Source organism: Rattus norvegicus, chromosome 8, assembly GCF_021556685.1.
Source record: "Rattus norvegicus strain SHRSP/BbbUtx chromosome 8, alternate assembly SHRSP_T2T, whole genome shotgun sequence".
Lineage (NCBI taxonomy): Eukaryota > Metazoa > Chordata > Mammalia > Rodentia > Muridae > Rattus > Rattus norvegicus.
The window spans coordinates 111665539-111682280 of record NC_141541.1 but is presented as its reverse complement, the minus strand read 5'-3'; the positions used below and the strand labels follow the sequence as shown (position 1 = coordinate 111682280).

Genomic DNA, 16742 nt, shown 5'->3' with positions numbered 1-16742 from the left:
AGGCCACCCACTAGTGTTCTTAATCTCCTCTTATGTGAATTAAGATGTAAAAGAAAGCAGTCATTCATTCTAAAAGGAATACAAAAGAAGTTCTGGAAAGCTTTCTGAAAATAAAGTCCCTACCACATTTCAATGGTTATGCTAAGATCAACTCTTTCACTTCTTCCTTACCGTTTAAGACTGAGTTCCTGGGCTTGCAAGACAAAAGCTTTCCCACTAAGCTACATCCCCAGCCCAATCTTTATCCCGTGAACAAAGAGCTGTTTCTTTTAATCTCAAAGAGTCTTACTCTCAGCTGCAGCACTGCCGCTCTGAGCAGTGGGGGTGGAAGTATCAGGCACCGTCTTTACCGCGGCTCTGGGTTCGGCCTTGTATATAGACTCATCCTGACAAAAGCCTTTCTCAATACTGTCATGGAACCATTGCAGGGTCACACAGTGCACATTCCATCTCCTGGCACATTCATATTTTTGTCCTGTGTTCATTACAAGAGAAATACAGAAATATTTAGATTCCATGTTAGTTCATAGTAAATTATTTTTTAAAACTCACTCCAAACAAAAGTAATGATTAAAGCTTACCAGTAATTACATTTATCTTTAACAGTTGATTGATTGTTACTTACTTATTTAATATGTCTGCGTGTTTTGTCTACACGCACAACCCCCTTTTGGAAATAGGGTTTCATTATGTAGACTTGGTTAGCATGAGACGACCAGGTTGGACATGTGTTCACATAGATCTGCCTGCCTATGCCTCCCAAGTGCTGGGATTGAAGACACCATCATGCTCAACATTATTAATGTGGTTTAATTAGAAAATATAATACACTTGCAGACGCCATAAATGTATGCAATATAATAAATACTATCTTTGACTAGACAGAGATATGTAGCCCTAAATTCTTGATCTTCCTGCCTCTACCTCCTTTGATACTCAGCTCTATTTTGGTATTCCATAAAGTCAATGGAGCAGGGCCTGCCTGGTGGTACAAGTCTATACCCAGCTACTTAGGTTTGTAAGACAGGAAAATCAAAATATCAGGACACCATGGTAAACTTGACGAGATCCTGCCTCCAACAGAAAGCAATAAAAAGACTAGGGACATAGCTCAGTGGGAAAGCACCTGCCTAGCATAAGCAAGCTAGGCACCATCCCTCCTACCTCAAAAAATAGTCAACAAACTGCCTTTAGCTTGAGAAAAGCCACAGCAATCGTCCTGTCACAATCATTATACCCATCTCCTGACCAAAAGACAACTATCAAATAACTATCAATTGCTCTCAATGCTTCTTATCAAGGAAGCTCAGTACAAACACAGAAAGAGTTACGAAAAATCCAGCAAGACTCTTCTCCTATGTTTGTATAAATTTTAGGAGTATTAGCAAAACTATTCCCTAAAATAAAGTTCTTGAAATATCAAAAACAGTAATAACTTTTAAAGAGTTTCTCAATAGTAACACTTTTCATATTTTTACTTATCTCATAATTTGCAAAGTGTATCTCGAAGTTAGAAATTCTAGTTCATAGACTAGTAGGGAAATGTGGTCCAGTAATAGAGCACTTGCCTAACACTTGGGAATTCTATCCTTAGCACCCCATCCCCACCCCAATCCTAATGCACTAATACAAACCAATTCATCCCACGAAGGGCTTAATCAGGCTTCTGAAGTAAGTCATGAGAAAGAAATGCCACTCAGCCACACATATTTGTTTTCTTATGAAGAGTTTTGTTTTTTCATTAAGGTCTAAAAGTCAGACAGTGAAATACCATGGGAAACTTTTGATATTTTATATTTATTCCATATCCAGGACAAACACAAGGATAGTCCTTTAATTTTTCTAGACTGTGACTCAAACTATTTTTGCAAGAATTTAAAAGGTAAAAATCCCAGATAAACTATGGCAATGGCATGTCAGAGCACCAGGTAGCCTACGGAGAGCTAGTGTTCAAACAGGACTTGCGTGCCTGACTCCATCGAAGGCATGCTTACCTTTTGGTTCTTGCACAATGAGGTGTGTGCACTCGTTCATCTTCAGCTGCCCCATGTACTGGCCTCCATGCTTAGCTGTGAGCTGCTGGACTGTCTTCCTGTGTATACCATTTAAGCCAGTCACACAGATAATGCAACCAAGGAAAATAGGACACTTAAAGTCTTCCATGTTTACATCAGTGTATTTGGTTATTTTTCTGGAGAAAATAAGTGGTAAAAAAGAAGAGACAATTGAGCATGAGTACTCAGATCCCATTAGATCCCACTGCTTTCCTTGTCTGCTCAGTTTTTAATTTTTGGGATTTATAAACCTTTTTGAGAAAGGAAAATTGACATTGAGGATTACACTAACTGCTTGTCTAGCTCAGTCCCATGTCTCTAATAGAAACTTGTATTTCAGCAATAGTCTGAAGACTATCTTCAAGAAAGTACTATTCGCTCTTAAGTCCTTGCTAATAACTGCAGAGCATTTGGCAGAATTTAAAACTGGATCTGTCTGGTACAGACACATTCTTCCATTATTTGTGATAAGTAAAAGTAATGATTTTTGGCAGAGCACCAACAATACTACTGCTATTTTTTTGCCACAGTAAAGAGATATGCTAACCTTACCAGGCTGATACTAACTAGGGAACATCCTGAGTACATGCTGAATAGTGTTGAAATAAGTGCAGGAAATGCCAGAGTGCTGACATAGTTCAGATACCCGGATTTATGACCATAAACCCAATTTTAGGGAAAACATTCAGTGTATCTCCAAACTCTTGTTTTGATATCTACATACATCTAATGTCCAGCCCAGTGCATACAATAGGCTCAATTTACACGGAACAATCACCTCAGCTGATGTGCATAGATATGTACATATGTCTAATCTGACCTCTACTCCTTTCTATCCCAGTCTACTCACAGGGAACACAGCTGCCACAGGAGCTACTGTATTCTCCATCTTAATACTGGGGTACAGTGTTACACAGTGCAGCAAAAACGTCAAACTGAATTATTTTACATGTATTTGATGCAGAAAAGAATTTCATTACCAAAGCATTTGCCCTCAAAGCTCTGCTGGATCTGCAGCCCATCTTCCCTAACTGTGTTATCTTAGTAAGCATCTCCTGTCACTGGAGAAATAAACAAAGACCCTATTCTGTTTCTCAGTAATAAATTAAGAGATATCATAAAGCTTCCCCATGAAAACCCAACAATGTCAAAATTAATCAAATGCATCATTTTTTCAAATATACAAAGCACACGAATGTGTCTTACTTTTCTTGTGACTTCTCCCAAAGTGTTTTAATCCAAGCAGGAAGCAAAATAGGTTTCTTCAGATTAGCAGCAACTAAGTATTTTTTGCTCCCAACTTCTCCTGCAATAAGGTGAGTGACTGAGACATTAAGGTCTCTGTATACTCGTCCACCCATCATTTGTACGTATTTATGAACTTCTTCCTATAGGCCCAAAAGAAAATATGTTAATCCTGGAGGAAACAACTCTTCTATTTTTAAAAAAACCCCATAGATTTTTTTAAAAATTTATTTGTGTGAGTGTTTCGCCTGAGTGTATGTCTATATACTATGTGCATGACTTGGAGGTCAGAAGGAGGCATCAGATAGATCCCCTGAAACTGGACTTTCAAATGGTTGTGAACTATCTAGCAGACACTGGGAACCAAACCCTGGTCCCCTATAAGAACAGTAAGTGCTCTTAACCGCTGAGCCATCTCTCCAGCCCCCCATAAATATCTTTTACTGTTGCTAGCCTGAATATACAAATGTTTTTACCACTAAAAAATTAAGTAATTACTTTTGGAAAGATGTGTATCAATTTTAAATTTAAAAATCACTATTTGTAGGCTGGTGATGTAGCTCAGTAGTAGAATGCTTGCCTACCATGCACAAGGCTCTGGGCTCAATCCACAGCCTTCCCCCTAAAAAAAGAAACAAAAAACCTGAAAATAACTGTTTTCTTCAACAGTCACATACTTTTTAACAATACTTTCTAATCAACCACATTTATAACAATGTGGTCTTGTGGATTAATATTGCTAATGACATCATAGCTTTCTTAAGTTTAAGTATTCTCAATGACAGTCACCTACAGAAACATTTTCAGATAAAATTATCATTAATAAGTGACCGTATTTATTCTTTTAAATTTAAAACTATGTTGCTTCTGATTATATTTTCCCCCCGGAGACAGGGTATCTCTATGTAGCCTCAGTTATCCTGGAACTCCCGCCTTAGACCATGCTGACCTTAAACTTAACAGATAAGCTTGCCTTGTTCTCTCCCATGCTGGAATTAAAGGGGTGAGCCACTTTGCTTTGCCTTTCTTTTTGAGATGGGTCTTACTATATGTAGCCCTAGTTGACCTGGAATTCACTAATCTGCCTTTCTCTGCCTTCCAAGAGTCGGAGATTAAAGGCATACACTATGACACCCAGATTAGAATCCTTTCTTTAAAGATTTTGTTATGGAAAAATTAAATGATTCAAAACCAAGCTTACTGACTGTAGGAAGAAAAAGTAAATTTTCTTTTAAATCAAAACACAACACTTAACCACTGTTTCTACAAATCATATTCCACTTTCCCCAGGGAAGGGCACGCCAACTGATAATCCAATACCGAATGGTCAGTTCTGAGATCATGCATGTAAGTAACATTATGCAGACTAAGTGGGCTGTGTTTATCTAAGATTATATATGTATACACATATAAGCATATAACAACAATGAAAGAAAGAGGTTTTGAAAATTTGAAAGACAGCAAGAAGTGATGTATGAGAGGACTTGGAGGGAGGAAAAAGAATGAGGAAATGATGTAATTATATTATAATATTTAAAAAAAAATACCACCGGGAGCCATGCACAAAATCTGTTAGCTGTGAAGTCCATGCGTGAGGTCTTTCCCCAGGGAAAGTCAGGTGTGGAGCCTGCTTTCAGTGCTTACCCTCTTGTCTTTATCCAGGCTTGTACAAGATATAGTTATGTCAGACATAATCATATTATAAACTGGATGTTCAGCTCTTGGGACACACTGCTGGTGGCGCATACAAAATGTGACTACTTGAGGACCAACAATTCTGCAGCCAAGCTATAAAAAGTTGGGGGGAAAAAATCACAAAATTAAATTTGGAACATTTATTATGCTTAACAACTGAAAAACATTCAAGTATGTTTTTCAAATAAAGCACCAGCCAATAAAGCAGCTCAGATATCTACGGATCCCAAGCCAAAGAATTCCAAGGTACTCATAGTACTCAGGATAGTATTCATGAAGAATGAGAGCCTACACATATGAACACACACAAGCATGCATACACAGATAAAAGAGGGAGAAAAAGAAAAAACCACCACCAAATAAGCATCTTAGAAACAGCAAACCTGTTTAAGGTGATCAAAAGCAGTGCCACTGAAACGGTCACAGATATAAAGCGATTTGTCATTCTCTTTAATCCTCAATGCTTCCTCATCGGTAATAACCTGAAGATACTCTTCTGATTGTAACTCCTTTATTGACTGAAAAAAAAAGACAAATAAGAATGTAATAGAACTTAGTTCCCTAAAAGTCCCACCAAGTGCAAAGAGTCCATTTGGAACCCAGCCCTTTCCTAATTAAACGAAGCACTGCTTCTCACCTAGATCACTGCAATAGCCTCTGAACTGGTCTCCCCTCTTAAATCTATTCTTCACAGATCTAATCCTTTTAAAGAAACCAACCGGGAGCTGAGAAGAGGGTTCAGTGGACCGACAATTGAGTGTCTATCATCTGATGGGTTTTCCTCTGGCATAATACTTGGGGTGCACTAATGATCAGAATAAGCAAACATGTCTCTTCTTTCAGCATACACAGAACAGGAAATTGGTATTAAGCAGGTGCTAAGCAAGAAACTACATAGTATGGGGACCAGTGAAAGAGTTGAGACTGGGTCTTACTGTGTAGCCCAGGCTGGTCTGGAGCTCTGTCCTTCTACCCCAGCAGGCTGAGATTACAGGTGTGTACCACCACACCTAGTACCTATGTAATGTGTTATAAGGTTCTAGTACTGTGGGAAAATGAAAAGAAGAAGCCAAAACAACTTAAGGTTTTCTAGAGCATGTTTGTTAGAGGAGAAAGAAATGGAAAGGTTACAACTTAAAACTGAGTGTGGTCAAGGTAGACCTTATGGTGGAAACTTAAGTAAATGTGGGTGGGTATCTAGGTGAAGAAGGTTCAGTGAGAGGAGACATTAATATATATGCAGGGCCCTGGGACTGGGACAGGTGTGTGTGTGTGTCTAGTCAAGGTTAGTATGGTATACACAGAAATACAAAGAATTAACAAAAAACAAAACAAACTATTTCTTTTAAGGTTATGCATAGTGTTCTTAACCCCCCTTGCGTGAATTGAGATGTTGAATGCATTGCTCATTCTAAAAGCAATTCGAGAGAGATTCTGGACAGCTTTCTATACAACCTGGCTGTTTTATTATTAACTACTACCTGGAGGCCTAGGAAGAAAGTAGAATATGTACTGGGGTTTTTGTTTAAAATGCATATTCTAATTGTCAAATGTGGGTTGGAGCCCCAAGGCTCTGCATTTCTAATAGATTCTCAAGCTACAAGGACATTACTAGGGTTTGAGAATGGCAAAGCTCAAAACTACCCCCATCATTTATTCATATATATATCTATATGAATATGTATATGTATATGTGTGTATACACGCACGGGACAGCAATGAACCAAAATTATTGCCCCTGACTCAAAGTTTTTCAGTGCTCAAAGAATAATGGGGTTAGTAGACAAAACAAGAACTCCAAGACAGAGGACTGGGAAGACGGCTCAGTCATACAGACACATACACAGACATAGACAGACAGACAGACAGACAGACAGACACACACACACACACACACACGGGGGGGGGGGGAGTAGGTCAACATTCAATTGTCATAACAGATTTCAATCCTCCCCAAAAACATAATGGTTGACTTACATGAACTAAAAACTATGTAATAGTGATTTCTCTGTATTAAGCATGTGCTGTAGCAAAATTCCATTAAAATATCTACTTCTAAGACATAAAACCCAACAAATCAAAAATATTTAAAACATGAAAATGCACTTGAGTATCAAATAAGGCATATCCAATTATTCTTACCTCAAGAGCTTTAAAAAAACATTCTGAATTGTCCGAAGACTTTAAAAACTTCACAAAAGACGGCTCTTGGTCATTTCTGGACATAGCTGAACTGTGAGAATAAGGCAGTCAATAAGGACAAAAGTAAATCAGGTACGGAATTAAATGCTCAAATCAACTATTTTTGTGGGTTTGGTCCCCGTCCCCCCCCCCCCCCCCCACCACCACCGTTTTTTGAGACAAGCCCTGGCTGTCCTCGAGTTCGCTCTGTAGACTAGGTCAGCCTGGAGCTCAAGAGATCCACCGGCCTCTGCCTCAATGGTGCTGGATGAAAGGCGTGTGCCATTACTCCCGCCGCCCCCGCTCCCGCAAATCAAATATTTTCTTATGCAGATAAGACTGCCTAAGAAAGAGAATCTGGCTTGGTTCATCAATTCATCCAAGATGTTTACAAAGAGCCCAGAAGGTGGGCAAAGTCAAAGAAAAAGAAAAGGACACGAATCCTTGCAAATGTGAGAACAAAATTCACGTTCCTGATTGAATACCCTGAGTCCCTTGGTTTGGTCTTCAGTCAATAGACATTCACTTGCACGGGGCTTAAAGACAACGCAGAGCGCGGTTGCGGCTGCTGGTACAGCCCACAAGATTTGCTCCTAAGTTAACGGACTTTGAACGCAAGCAGCCACTGTGCAAGGTCGTGCACGCTCGTCCGAAAGGCCCAAGCGACTGCCCCAGCTCTCAGGGAAAGGAACGTCCAGGCCGCGGCTCCCAGGGTATCTGAGGCCCACCCGCCGGTTAGTAGGGCCCCAAAGGCCGCAAGAGGAGCCGGGAGGCCCCGCCGGCCGGGAGGAGCTGGCGCTCGCTCACCTAGGTGGAGCCCGAGGGCCCACGGGCACCAAGTCGGGAGGCGCGCGGCCGGCAGGACGGCGGCTGGGGTCGGGCGCCAGCCCGGCGCGCAGCCCCCGCCCTCGGCGGCGCCCCCAGCCCGAGGTTAACGCTGCAGTACCCGGAAGGGCCAAGACCAGGAACCGACTTTCGCGCCAAACGAGCGGACGCAACGCCTCTTCCGGAGGAAGTGGCGTCATCAGGGGCCGCTCTGGGAAGTGGAGCAGTCGGAAGAGGGCGTTCCTTGTACGCTCTTTCCGGAGATGTCTGGACTCTATGGATTTGTGTATACGGCGTTTTCGGCTGGGCGGGACTCATGGTTCATGGCCAGGGCCTGCAGGCTGCCGGACCGATCAGCAGAAGTCCAGAACGTGCAGAAGTGGGGCAAGGGGTCCAGCGGCGAACTCTCCCCACTGTGCGGGGCAGTGCACGAGAAAATACTCCAAGAAGCTAATAGCGGCTTGTATATGGAAGAATGATAAGGTTAAGTCATGGTCTTTCGGATTCTCCTGAGTGGGTGAACAATCACTCCTTACCAAGGCCAAAAACAGTAACGGGAAGAAGACAGAGAGATGAATGGCACGCTAATTTATTAATTGGGTTGTTTTCACGTTCAGACTTTTAAAATATGTATTTCTAGATAGCCTCTATCAGGTGTATAGATTTTCTCAAATGCTTCATTTGATTAACTTTTCTTTGCTGTGCACAGCCTTTTAACTTCACGTGGTCCCATTTCATTTGTCGATTGTTGGTATTAAATCCTGAGCAACTAGGGCCCTATTCGGTGTAAGATTCAAACTTTAATGACAATGGCTGCCTTAGGGAAACACCAAGTGGCTGGGACTTTAGCACCCTGTTCCAGGAAATGAGCTAACCATGAAGGAGGGAAGAAGGACCCTTGCAGTCCCCCATCTGCATGAATGAGCATAAATGAGCTAACCGCGAAAAGGGACGGGCCCTTAGCAGTTCCCCATCCGCATGCCAAAGATACCTCCCCTTAAGGAGCTTAAAGGTCATTGTGCTTCATCAAGGACCAACTCATGCTGTTGCCAAAGGCTGTCCTCCACAAGAGTATAAAAATATGTACTTTTGTTACTGAGGGTGGCCTCTGTCCAGATTACAGGGCCACCCCAGTGCATTGAACCATTAAACCTCTTGCTTGATTGCATCACTCTCGGTCTACGTTTTCGTGAGTGGGACCTCCTGGACGTACAGCTGATCGGGTCCTACACAGAAAGTCCTTGCCTATCTTGGTTTCAGGATTTCAGGTGTGATGTTAAATTCCTTAATTCATTTGGAGTTGATTTTTATGCAAGGCGAGAGAGATTGGGATCTAGTTTCATTCTTCTACATATGGCTATACGTTTATTTAAAAAGTGGGTTTTTTTCCCCTGATGTGTATTTTCGGCATCTTGTGACCAAGAATTTTTACTTAGCCAAACTGTAGTCTGAATACTGGTGGTTCTCCTGGACATACCTGCATAGTCCCTTGTAAAATCCAGTTATATCGGGGTTGGGGATTTAGCTCAGTGGTAGAGCGCTTGCCTAGCAAGCGCAAGGCCCTGGGTTCGGTCCCCAGCTCCGAAAAATAGAAAAAATAGAAAAGAAAAAAAAAATCCAGTTATATCCTTCCACCTTTGATAGCTCATGTCCTTCCTCACTTCACCAGGTGATAGCTGACATTCTCAGAGGCCTGTCTACAGTAAGAACACGCTTAGGTTCTAACAAATCCCCTTCTTATGTTACCTCTTAAAAGTTGCTAAGGATAAATTACTGATAAAATGCTGGATTACTAGACACTTCCAGCTTTACTTTTTTTTTTTTGAGACAGGGTCTCTACAGAGCCCACGTGTCCTGGAACTCACTATGTAGACCAGGTTGGCCTTGAATCTAGCCTCTGCCTCCCGGAGTGCTGGGATGTAAGGCATGCCACCATGCCCAACCCAAACTCTACTCTTTTAAGTACAATATATTGAGGGTTGCTGGTCACTGTACCAATTATAATGGTCCTGCTTTAAAGGTATCAACTTTTTTCATTAGCGAGGAAGAATAGCAATAACACAGGCTCAGAGGTAAATGCCCTTAGGGAGAAGAAGGAAAACACTTAGTATTGGAGGCGAGGAGCTGAGGATATAGCTCAGTTGTTAGAGTGCATGCCTAGCATACAGGAATCCCTAAGTTTCATCTCCAGCATCATATAACACTGGCTGTGTCCTAGCCAAGCAGGAGATATCCTGAGATACATGAGACCCTGCGGTACCTTGAAGAGATTATTTGAGCTGAGAAAAAGAAGCCACAGTTCATGTCTAAAACGCACTTCTCTCCTGAAGCTGTCGTATCTGTTGGACACTTGATAGGACACAAAGGGCTGAGAAGAGTCAGGACAGGAATTGAAGCAGAGCCCAAGGACAACCAGGCTCACCCCCATGGCTTGCTCAGCCTGCTCTCTTAGACCTCTTAGGAACACCAACCCTGAGGTGGTACCACCCACATGGGCTGGGCCCTCCCACGTCAATCACTAATCAAAAAAAAAAAAAAAAAAAAAAAAAGCCCTTCTGAGCAGTCTACAGGCAATCTGATGAATGACCGTGGTCTGTGTTTATGCATTTAGCACAGTATATTTTTACTTTAATTAAACACACGCACGCGCATGCATGCACACGAATGTAGTATTCATAGAAGCCTGGAAGGGTTTGGATCTTCAGAGCTGGAGTTACAGGCAGTTGGGAGCCGCCTAATACGGGTACTAGAAACAAAACTTAGGTCTTCTGGAAGGGTAGCAAATGCTAAGATCTAGCCTCCGAGCCACCTTTGCAGCCTCGCCACACCATACTTTTTCATTGGGGTGTGTGTTATGTATGTTTGTCCTCATGTGTGCAGGGACACATGTGTGCTTAGTCATGTGAAAGCCAGGTGCCAGCCCCAACTGTTGTTCCTCGGACCCCACCCACCTTGACCTTTTTTCTTTTTTAGTTGAAAAGGGTTTGTTTGTTTTACTTACAGGGTTTTAATGTTTAAATTCCCAGCATTAAATGAAAACGAATAAACACAAGTGAGCTTAGCAGATAGCCTCTCTTGCTACAGAACTAACTTTAGGTGGCCTAGCAGCCGTTTAACCGGATAGCTTCAGCTAGCTGGAACGCAGAGCACAACCTGCCTATGGTGTGGGCGCCAAGGAGGAAGGCTCTCAAGTAGAACGCCAGCACCACATGTGGATTGCTCCTGGCTGTGTCTAAGTAGGTCGTGTAAGGAGACACACTCAGAAAAGGACGGCTTCTTTGCAATAAAGGGGAATTTCAAAAGCCAAAAATATAGGGTGTTACATTGTTAGAAAAGCCGATTGCATCTAGGTCCTAAAGAGAAGAGAAACCTAAGGGGTTTTTGAATCAAGGCCGTGACAGCCTACATTTGTAGGAAAGGGATGATGGAAGAGTATAGGAGTCTTCTGGGCTGAGTAGACCCATCAAGTGAGGTCTATCCCCAACCCAGAAACAATGGCTTCAACGTCTGTTGTTTCTGGATTCTAGCAGAGACCATGGAGAAGACCCTTAACGTTCTACCTTTATCCTTACACCACCATCATCAACATCATCATGCTCCCCTCCCCTTTCTAACTTTGTTTTTTTGTGATACAGTTTCACTCTATAGCCAGGCAGGGGTTGGAACTCATTATGGAGCCCAGGCTGGCCTTGAGCCCAGGCTGTTCCTCCTATCTCAGCCTAGCAAATGCTTGGATTACAGTAATGAGCCATCATGACTGATCCATACTTCCCCCATGTATTACTTTCCTGTTACCTGAAGGCAACTTACAATGGTTCCAAAGGGTCAGAGTCCATAATGGTAGGGGCAGTATGGCAGCTGGCAGCTACCTCAGCTCTTGAACTACAAACACAAGACCAAGCACACGGCAGGTCGGCAAGTCATTTTCTTCTTAAACTCCAACCCCGTGATATACTTTGTCCAAGCATGACAGCACTGACTTGGACCGGAAAGTCAGTCTTCAGTGACATGGACCTATGTGGGAGACGGCCATTAGATGAGAAGGTAGAAAATCTGGAGTCAGGAGGTCTCATGCAAGCTATGTCTTAGGACAAGCAAGTTCAGCATCTCATATACTATTTCCAGGGAAGAAATGGGACTAAGTCAGCAGACACTGTTCTAGGAAGGGGTGAAGTCAGCAGGAAGGTAATCAAACAGTGTTGCACAAGGGGAACACAGGGCATCTCAAGAACATTACCAAGTACACAATGTCCTTGGGCTGATAGTCATAGCCTCATGGTGGGAAGAGCTGAGTTCTCAGGGACTGAAGCTACAGATCCCCACCTAAAAGCCCTGGCTCCGGGTCATTACTGAGTCTGCCAAGCATGTTCATTCTCCGTACATCAGAGCTTCAGGAAAAGACTCCGATGGTCTGACCATCAACGGCACATCACTTAAACCTCCACCAACAGCACCAATGTTTCAGGATTTCTATTTTTGTGGTAAACACCATGATCAAAGGCATCTTGAAGAAGAAAAGTTTATTTAATACTACAGCTTGTAACCCATCATTCATGGAAGTCAGGGCATGAATTCAAGGCAGGAACCTGAAGGCAGGAATTGATGCAGAAGCCATGGAGAGGTGCCGATTGCTGCTTTGCTCCTTATGGTTTGCTCAGCCTGTTTTCTGGTAGTACCAAGGACCACCATCCCAAGGGACCCTCCATGGAACTGGGCCCTCCCACATCAATCATCAATCAAGAGCATGGACCACAGGCGAATCTGGTGAAGGTGTTTTCTCAGTTGAAGTTATTTTGTCCCAAATAACTCTGGTTTATCTCCACTTGATCTAAAGCTAACCGGCACCTGCACGACCATCAACTGAGGGAGGGGGCTGTTCAAACGCCCAAGACTATCGGAGGTATTCCTCATTCAAACCACCACATTCCTCTTACACACCTTGGAACATTTTTGCCAACCGGCAAGTGTTTCTTTGCATGCAGGTATTTTCTGGGCATGAGGAGTCTGCTGTGCGTCTACATAACAAAGCAGGTGTCTAGAGGATATTTGATCCACAAAAAGTAACTGACAGGAAGGTCTCTAAAGCCTTTATTTGTGTGCCCCTTGGATAGGATTACTTATTCTGGTTCCCAGAATTTCCCCAGTGGAATTAAGCCTCAGTCTTGATAATTGACTGACTTGTTATCACACTGCTTAGGTGCCTTTCCTCTTCCTGTCTCATTTCCCTTATGTGTGGAGGCTGGGGATATAAACCAATCGGAAGGGTGCTTGCCTAGCAGACACAAAACCCAGATTCAATCCAAAGCACCACATAAACCCGTGAGGTAATGCAATCCCAGCACTTAGAGGCAGAAGGAGGAGGAGGAGCAGAAATCCAGTGTCATCCTGACCTACGCAGTGAGTTTGAAGGCAGGCTGAGCTTATATGAGACCATGTCTTTAAAAATAAAAAAGTTTGAATTTTTGGGGGACGGGGGAAGCTGAACTAAAACAAAGATTCAAGCATATGCTTCATTTATGTGACTTTCTGGAGGAATGTGAAAAAGAAAAAAGAACAAAAACCCCCAACTCTATTCAACCTACCAAAGTAATTAGTGTACCCAAGTTAGTTTGCAGGCAGTTACAAGGAGCCTCTTCGCCTCCAGCGATTGCTGACTGCTTATATTGTCCTCTGGAGGGGCCTTGTGAATCTTGGGCATTTTCTGAGCCTTCTAAGTTTCATGAACATCCTGCATCTTACAAACGGAATGTTTCGATGCGGAGGAAGTAACCATACAGCTGCTTCCATTTCATGACATTGCACTGAACTGGAAAGAGGTTGCCAGCCAGGGATTCCAGTTCTAAAGAGAGCAAATGTGGTTAGAAAAAGGTACTGAAAGAGAAAGGAAGTCTCTTCCCAGCAGGGACTCTGGATGGTAAGAAGAAATATATTCATATTTCCCCTTTACATCTAAGTCAATGGTTCTCAACTTTTCTGATGGCCCAACCCCTTAATACAGCTCTTAATACCCCAACCACAAAATTATTTCACTGCTACTTCATAACTGTGATCTCACTACCATTATGAATTGTAATGTAAATATCTGATATGGAGGATATTTGACATGTGACTCCTGAGAAAGAGTTGTTTGACTCCCAAACGGGTCAGGACCCACAGGTTAAGAACCATTGACCTAAGTGAAGGTCATATTTTTGAGTTAAAGCCAATAGGATACATATAAGAATCATGTTTGTCGTTTCTAACTCCATAAGAAGCTCTTGCACCATCTCCCACAGTTTCCTTACTCTGGATATCCATTTAGATGCCAGCACACTGATGGTTCTTAGAAACCACACATCAAAAATAGGACTACAAGGAATGACAAAGGGACTAGAGAGACAGCTCAATAGGTAAGGACACTTGTTGCCAAGCCTAATCCTAGACCTGTATATTGGAAGGAGAGAACCAACCCTCACAAGTGGTTGGTACACACACACACACACACACACACACACACACACACACACACACACACGCACTGCTATGGCTGCCAGCTGAGCTATCTATATACAGGAGTAAGAAATCAAATGTTCCATTAAACACCCAGGCTTTGGCAGATCTTAAGGCAACTGCTGACAACGTGACCTTTTCTGAATTGGTTGCTACCAGGTCTCAGGGAGCGCATGTGGTCAGAAATGACAATCTTAGTTTAATTCAAGCTGGACAATAGAAGGATTTCTGGTGAAAACCTAGATAAAAACCAGTATTCCTCAGGAATGTGAAGCAGGTTGTTCCCTTTAGGGTTAGGGTTAAAGTAGGGTTAGGGTTAGTGTGTATTGTTCCTGGGACAAATGCCCAAGACCACAAGAACATGTGCAAAAAACATGAACTGTGAGAGCAGGTGCTCACTTTGACATACTCATTGGACCTTGGACACATTACTTCACTTCTCTGATTCCCTTCCTCCCTGAGTGCTAAAACATAAGCTTAGCATAAATCAATGTTAGGAAAACACTTAGCATAATGTCTAGTACAGAGTATCAGCATACACCCAAATCTGCAGTTTTCCAAAAATCACTCTTGGCACAAAGTCCTGAAAACTGCTGCTTCTTTTAACCTTCTGAAATTTGGTTTGGTTTAATTTGGTGTTTTTGTTTCTTTGTTGTTTGTTTGTTTGAGTCTCATGTAACCCAGGCTGGCCTCAAAGTTACTATGTAGCCAAGGATGCCTTCCGAACGCCTGATTCTCTTGTCTTCCAAGTGCTGCAATTTGCAGACATGATCCACTATATCCAGTTTTTCTAACCTTCCATCTGGTGTCTGACAGCCTGAGCCCACGAGATGACTCTCGCCCTTTGGATGTCCTTTCTTTGCTATAGGAATTTGTCCCTGGACATGAGACATTTTCCGAGTATGTTCCACTCAGGTCAGCAGGTACTTTGGCCCTTATGGATTTAGAATGTGTTAGTTTTAGGTGGATCATTAACTCTAGGAGAAACGGTCACCCCTGAGCCCTGTGGTCCTGCTTACAGGCCTGCAGAAGAGACTGCTCTGCATACTTTTGGTGCAACGATGTGCACTTAGTCACTTGTTTGATAAATGTTTGAGAACTATAGCGGGCATCATGATCAGACCCTATGATCCAATGCAGGATTAGAATATTGAATATTTCTTCTTCATGGCAGCCAAATTAGGCACACAGGAAGTTCCAGGTGAGGCTGGGTGCATAGCAAAGACCCTGTCTCAAAAAACCAAAAACCAAACAAACAAAAAAAAAACAAACAAAAAAAAAAACAAAAACAGCTAGAGAAAGGATGAAACCCAAGATAGTTAAGAAAGCAGAAAACAATGGCATAAAATGGGTGTACAATACAGAAACATCAACAAAGCCAAAAGTTCGTATGTAGAAGATGTTTTGTTTTTTTTTTTTTTCTTTTCTTTTTTTCGGAGCTGGGGACCAAACCCAGGGCCTTGTGCTTGCTAGGCAAGTGCTCTACCACTGAGCTAAATCCCCAACCCCAGAAGATGTTGTTTTAAAGATTTGCTTTATTCTTATTTACATGTATGTGTGTGACTGTTAGAGTTTATGTACGCTATCCAAGTGCTGGTAAATGCCTGTGGAGCCCAGAAGAGAGCATTGGATCTCCTAGAGTTACAGGAACTGGAGTTACAGGCAGTGTGAGCCGTTTCTTATGAGTGCTGGGAACCAGACCTGGGTCCTCTGCAGCTATCTCTCCAACCCATGTGTATGTTTTCTTAAATTAATAAAATAGCTAAAACCTTGGGAACAGTAATCAAAGAGAAGGAGCAAACATAAGTTACCAGTGTTGACAGCAGGAGAAGGTGTTATAGTAAGGACCGTCACACACTCAAAATGTCATCTACAAGATCTTGTGGCACAAACCCGTGAGTGCAAGCCCTCAGGGGCCTGAGGCAGGAGGGTTGTAAGTTCTAGGCCAGCCTGAGAAATTTAGTGAGACCCTATGTTAGAATAAAAAGTGATTTCTCGGGGTTGGGGATTTAGCTCAGTGGTAGAGCGCTTGCCTAGCAAGCGCAAGGCCCTGGGTTCGGTCCCCAGCTCTGAAAAAAAGAAAAGAGAAAAAAAAAAGTGATTTCTTTTTTTTTTTTCCTTTTAAAGGGAGGAGGGACTAAAGACATAGCTCAGTGACAGATCTGGTGCCTAGAAAGTACAAGGCCCTGGATCCAATCCCCAGCACAGAACGCCAAATAACAGTTACAAGATGATGTAATGAGTGACTTTGCT

General features: G+C 42.6%; 1 protein-coding gene across 6 annotated transcripts in view; it reads right to left on the bottom strand.

Moving 5' to 3' along the window:
• Topbp1 (DNA topoisomerase II binding protein 1) overlaps window positions 1-8145 on the bottom strand; it is a 43711-nt gene extending 35566 nt beyond the window's left edge. For 2 of the 6 annotated variants that reach the window (XR_015626684.1, XM_087562323.1), the window contains exons 1-8: window positions 7983-8145; window positions 7137-7227; window positions 5378-5512; window positions 4944-5087; window positions 3884-3921; window positions 3261-3442; window positions 1995-2191; window positions 290-475 (exon numbers count right to left, since the gene is read on the bottom strand). Coding sequence is in view for 4 of the 6 variants with exons in the window: in XM_087562323.1 (XP_087418449.1) it covers window positions 290-475; window positions 1995-2191; window positions 3261-3442; window positions 3884-3886 (568 nt within the window). In the remaining 2 variants the exon portion in view is untranslated. 6 annotated transcript variants of the gene reach the window in all.
• Window positions 8146-16742: the final 8597 nt, after the last annotated feature.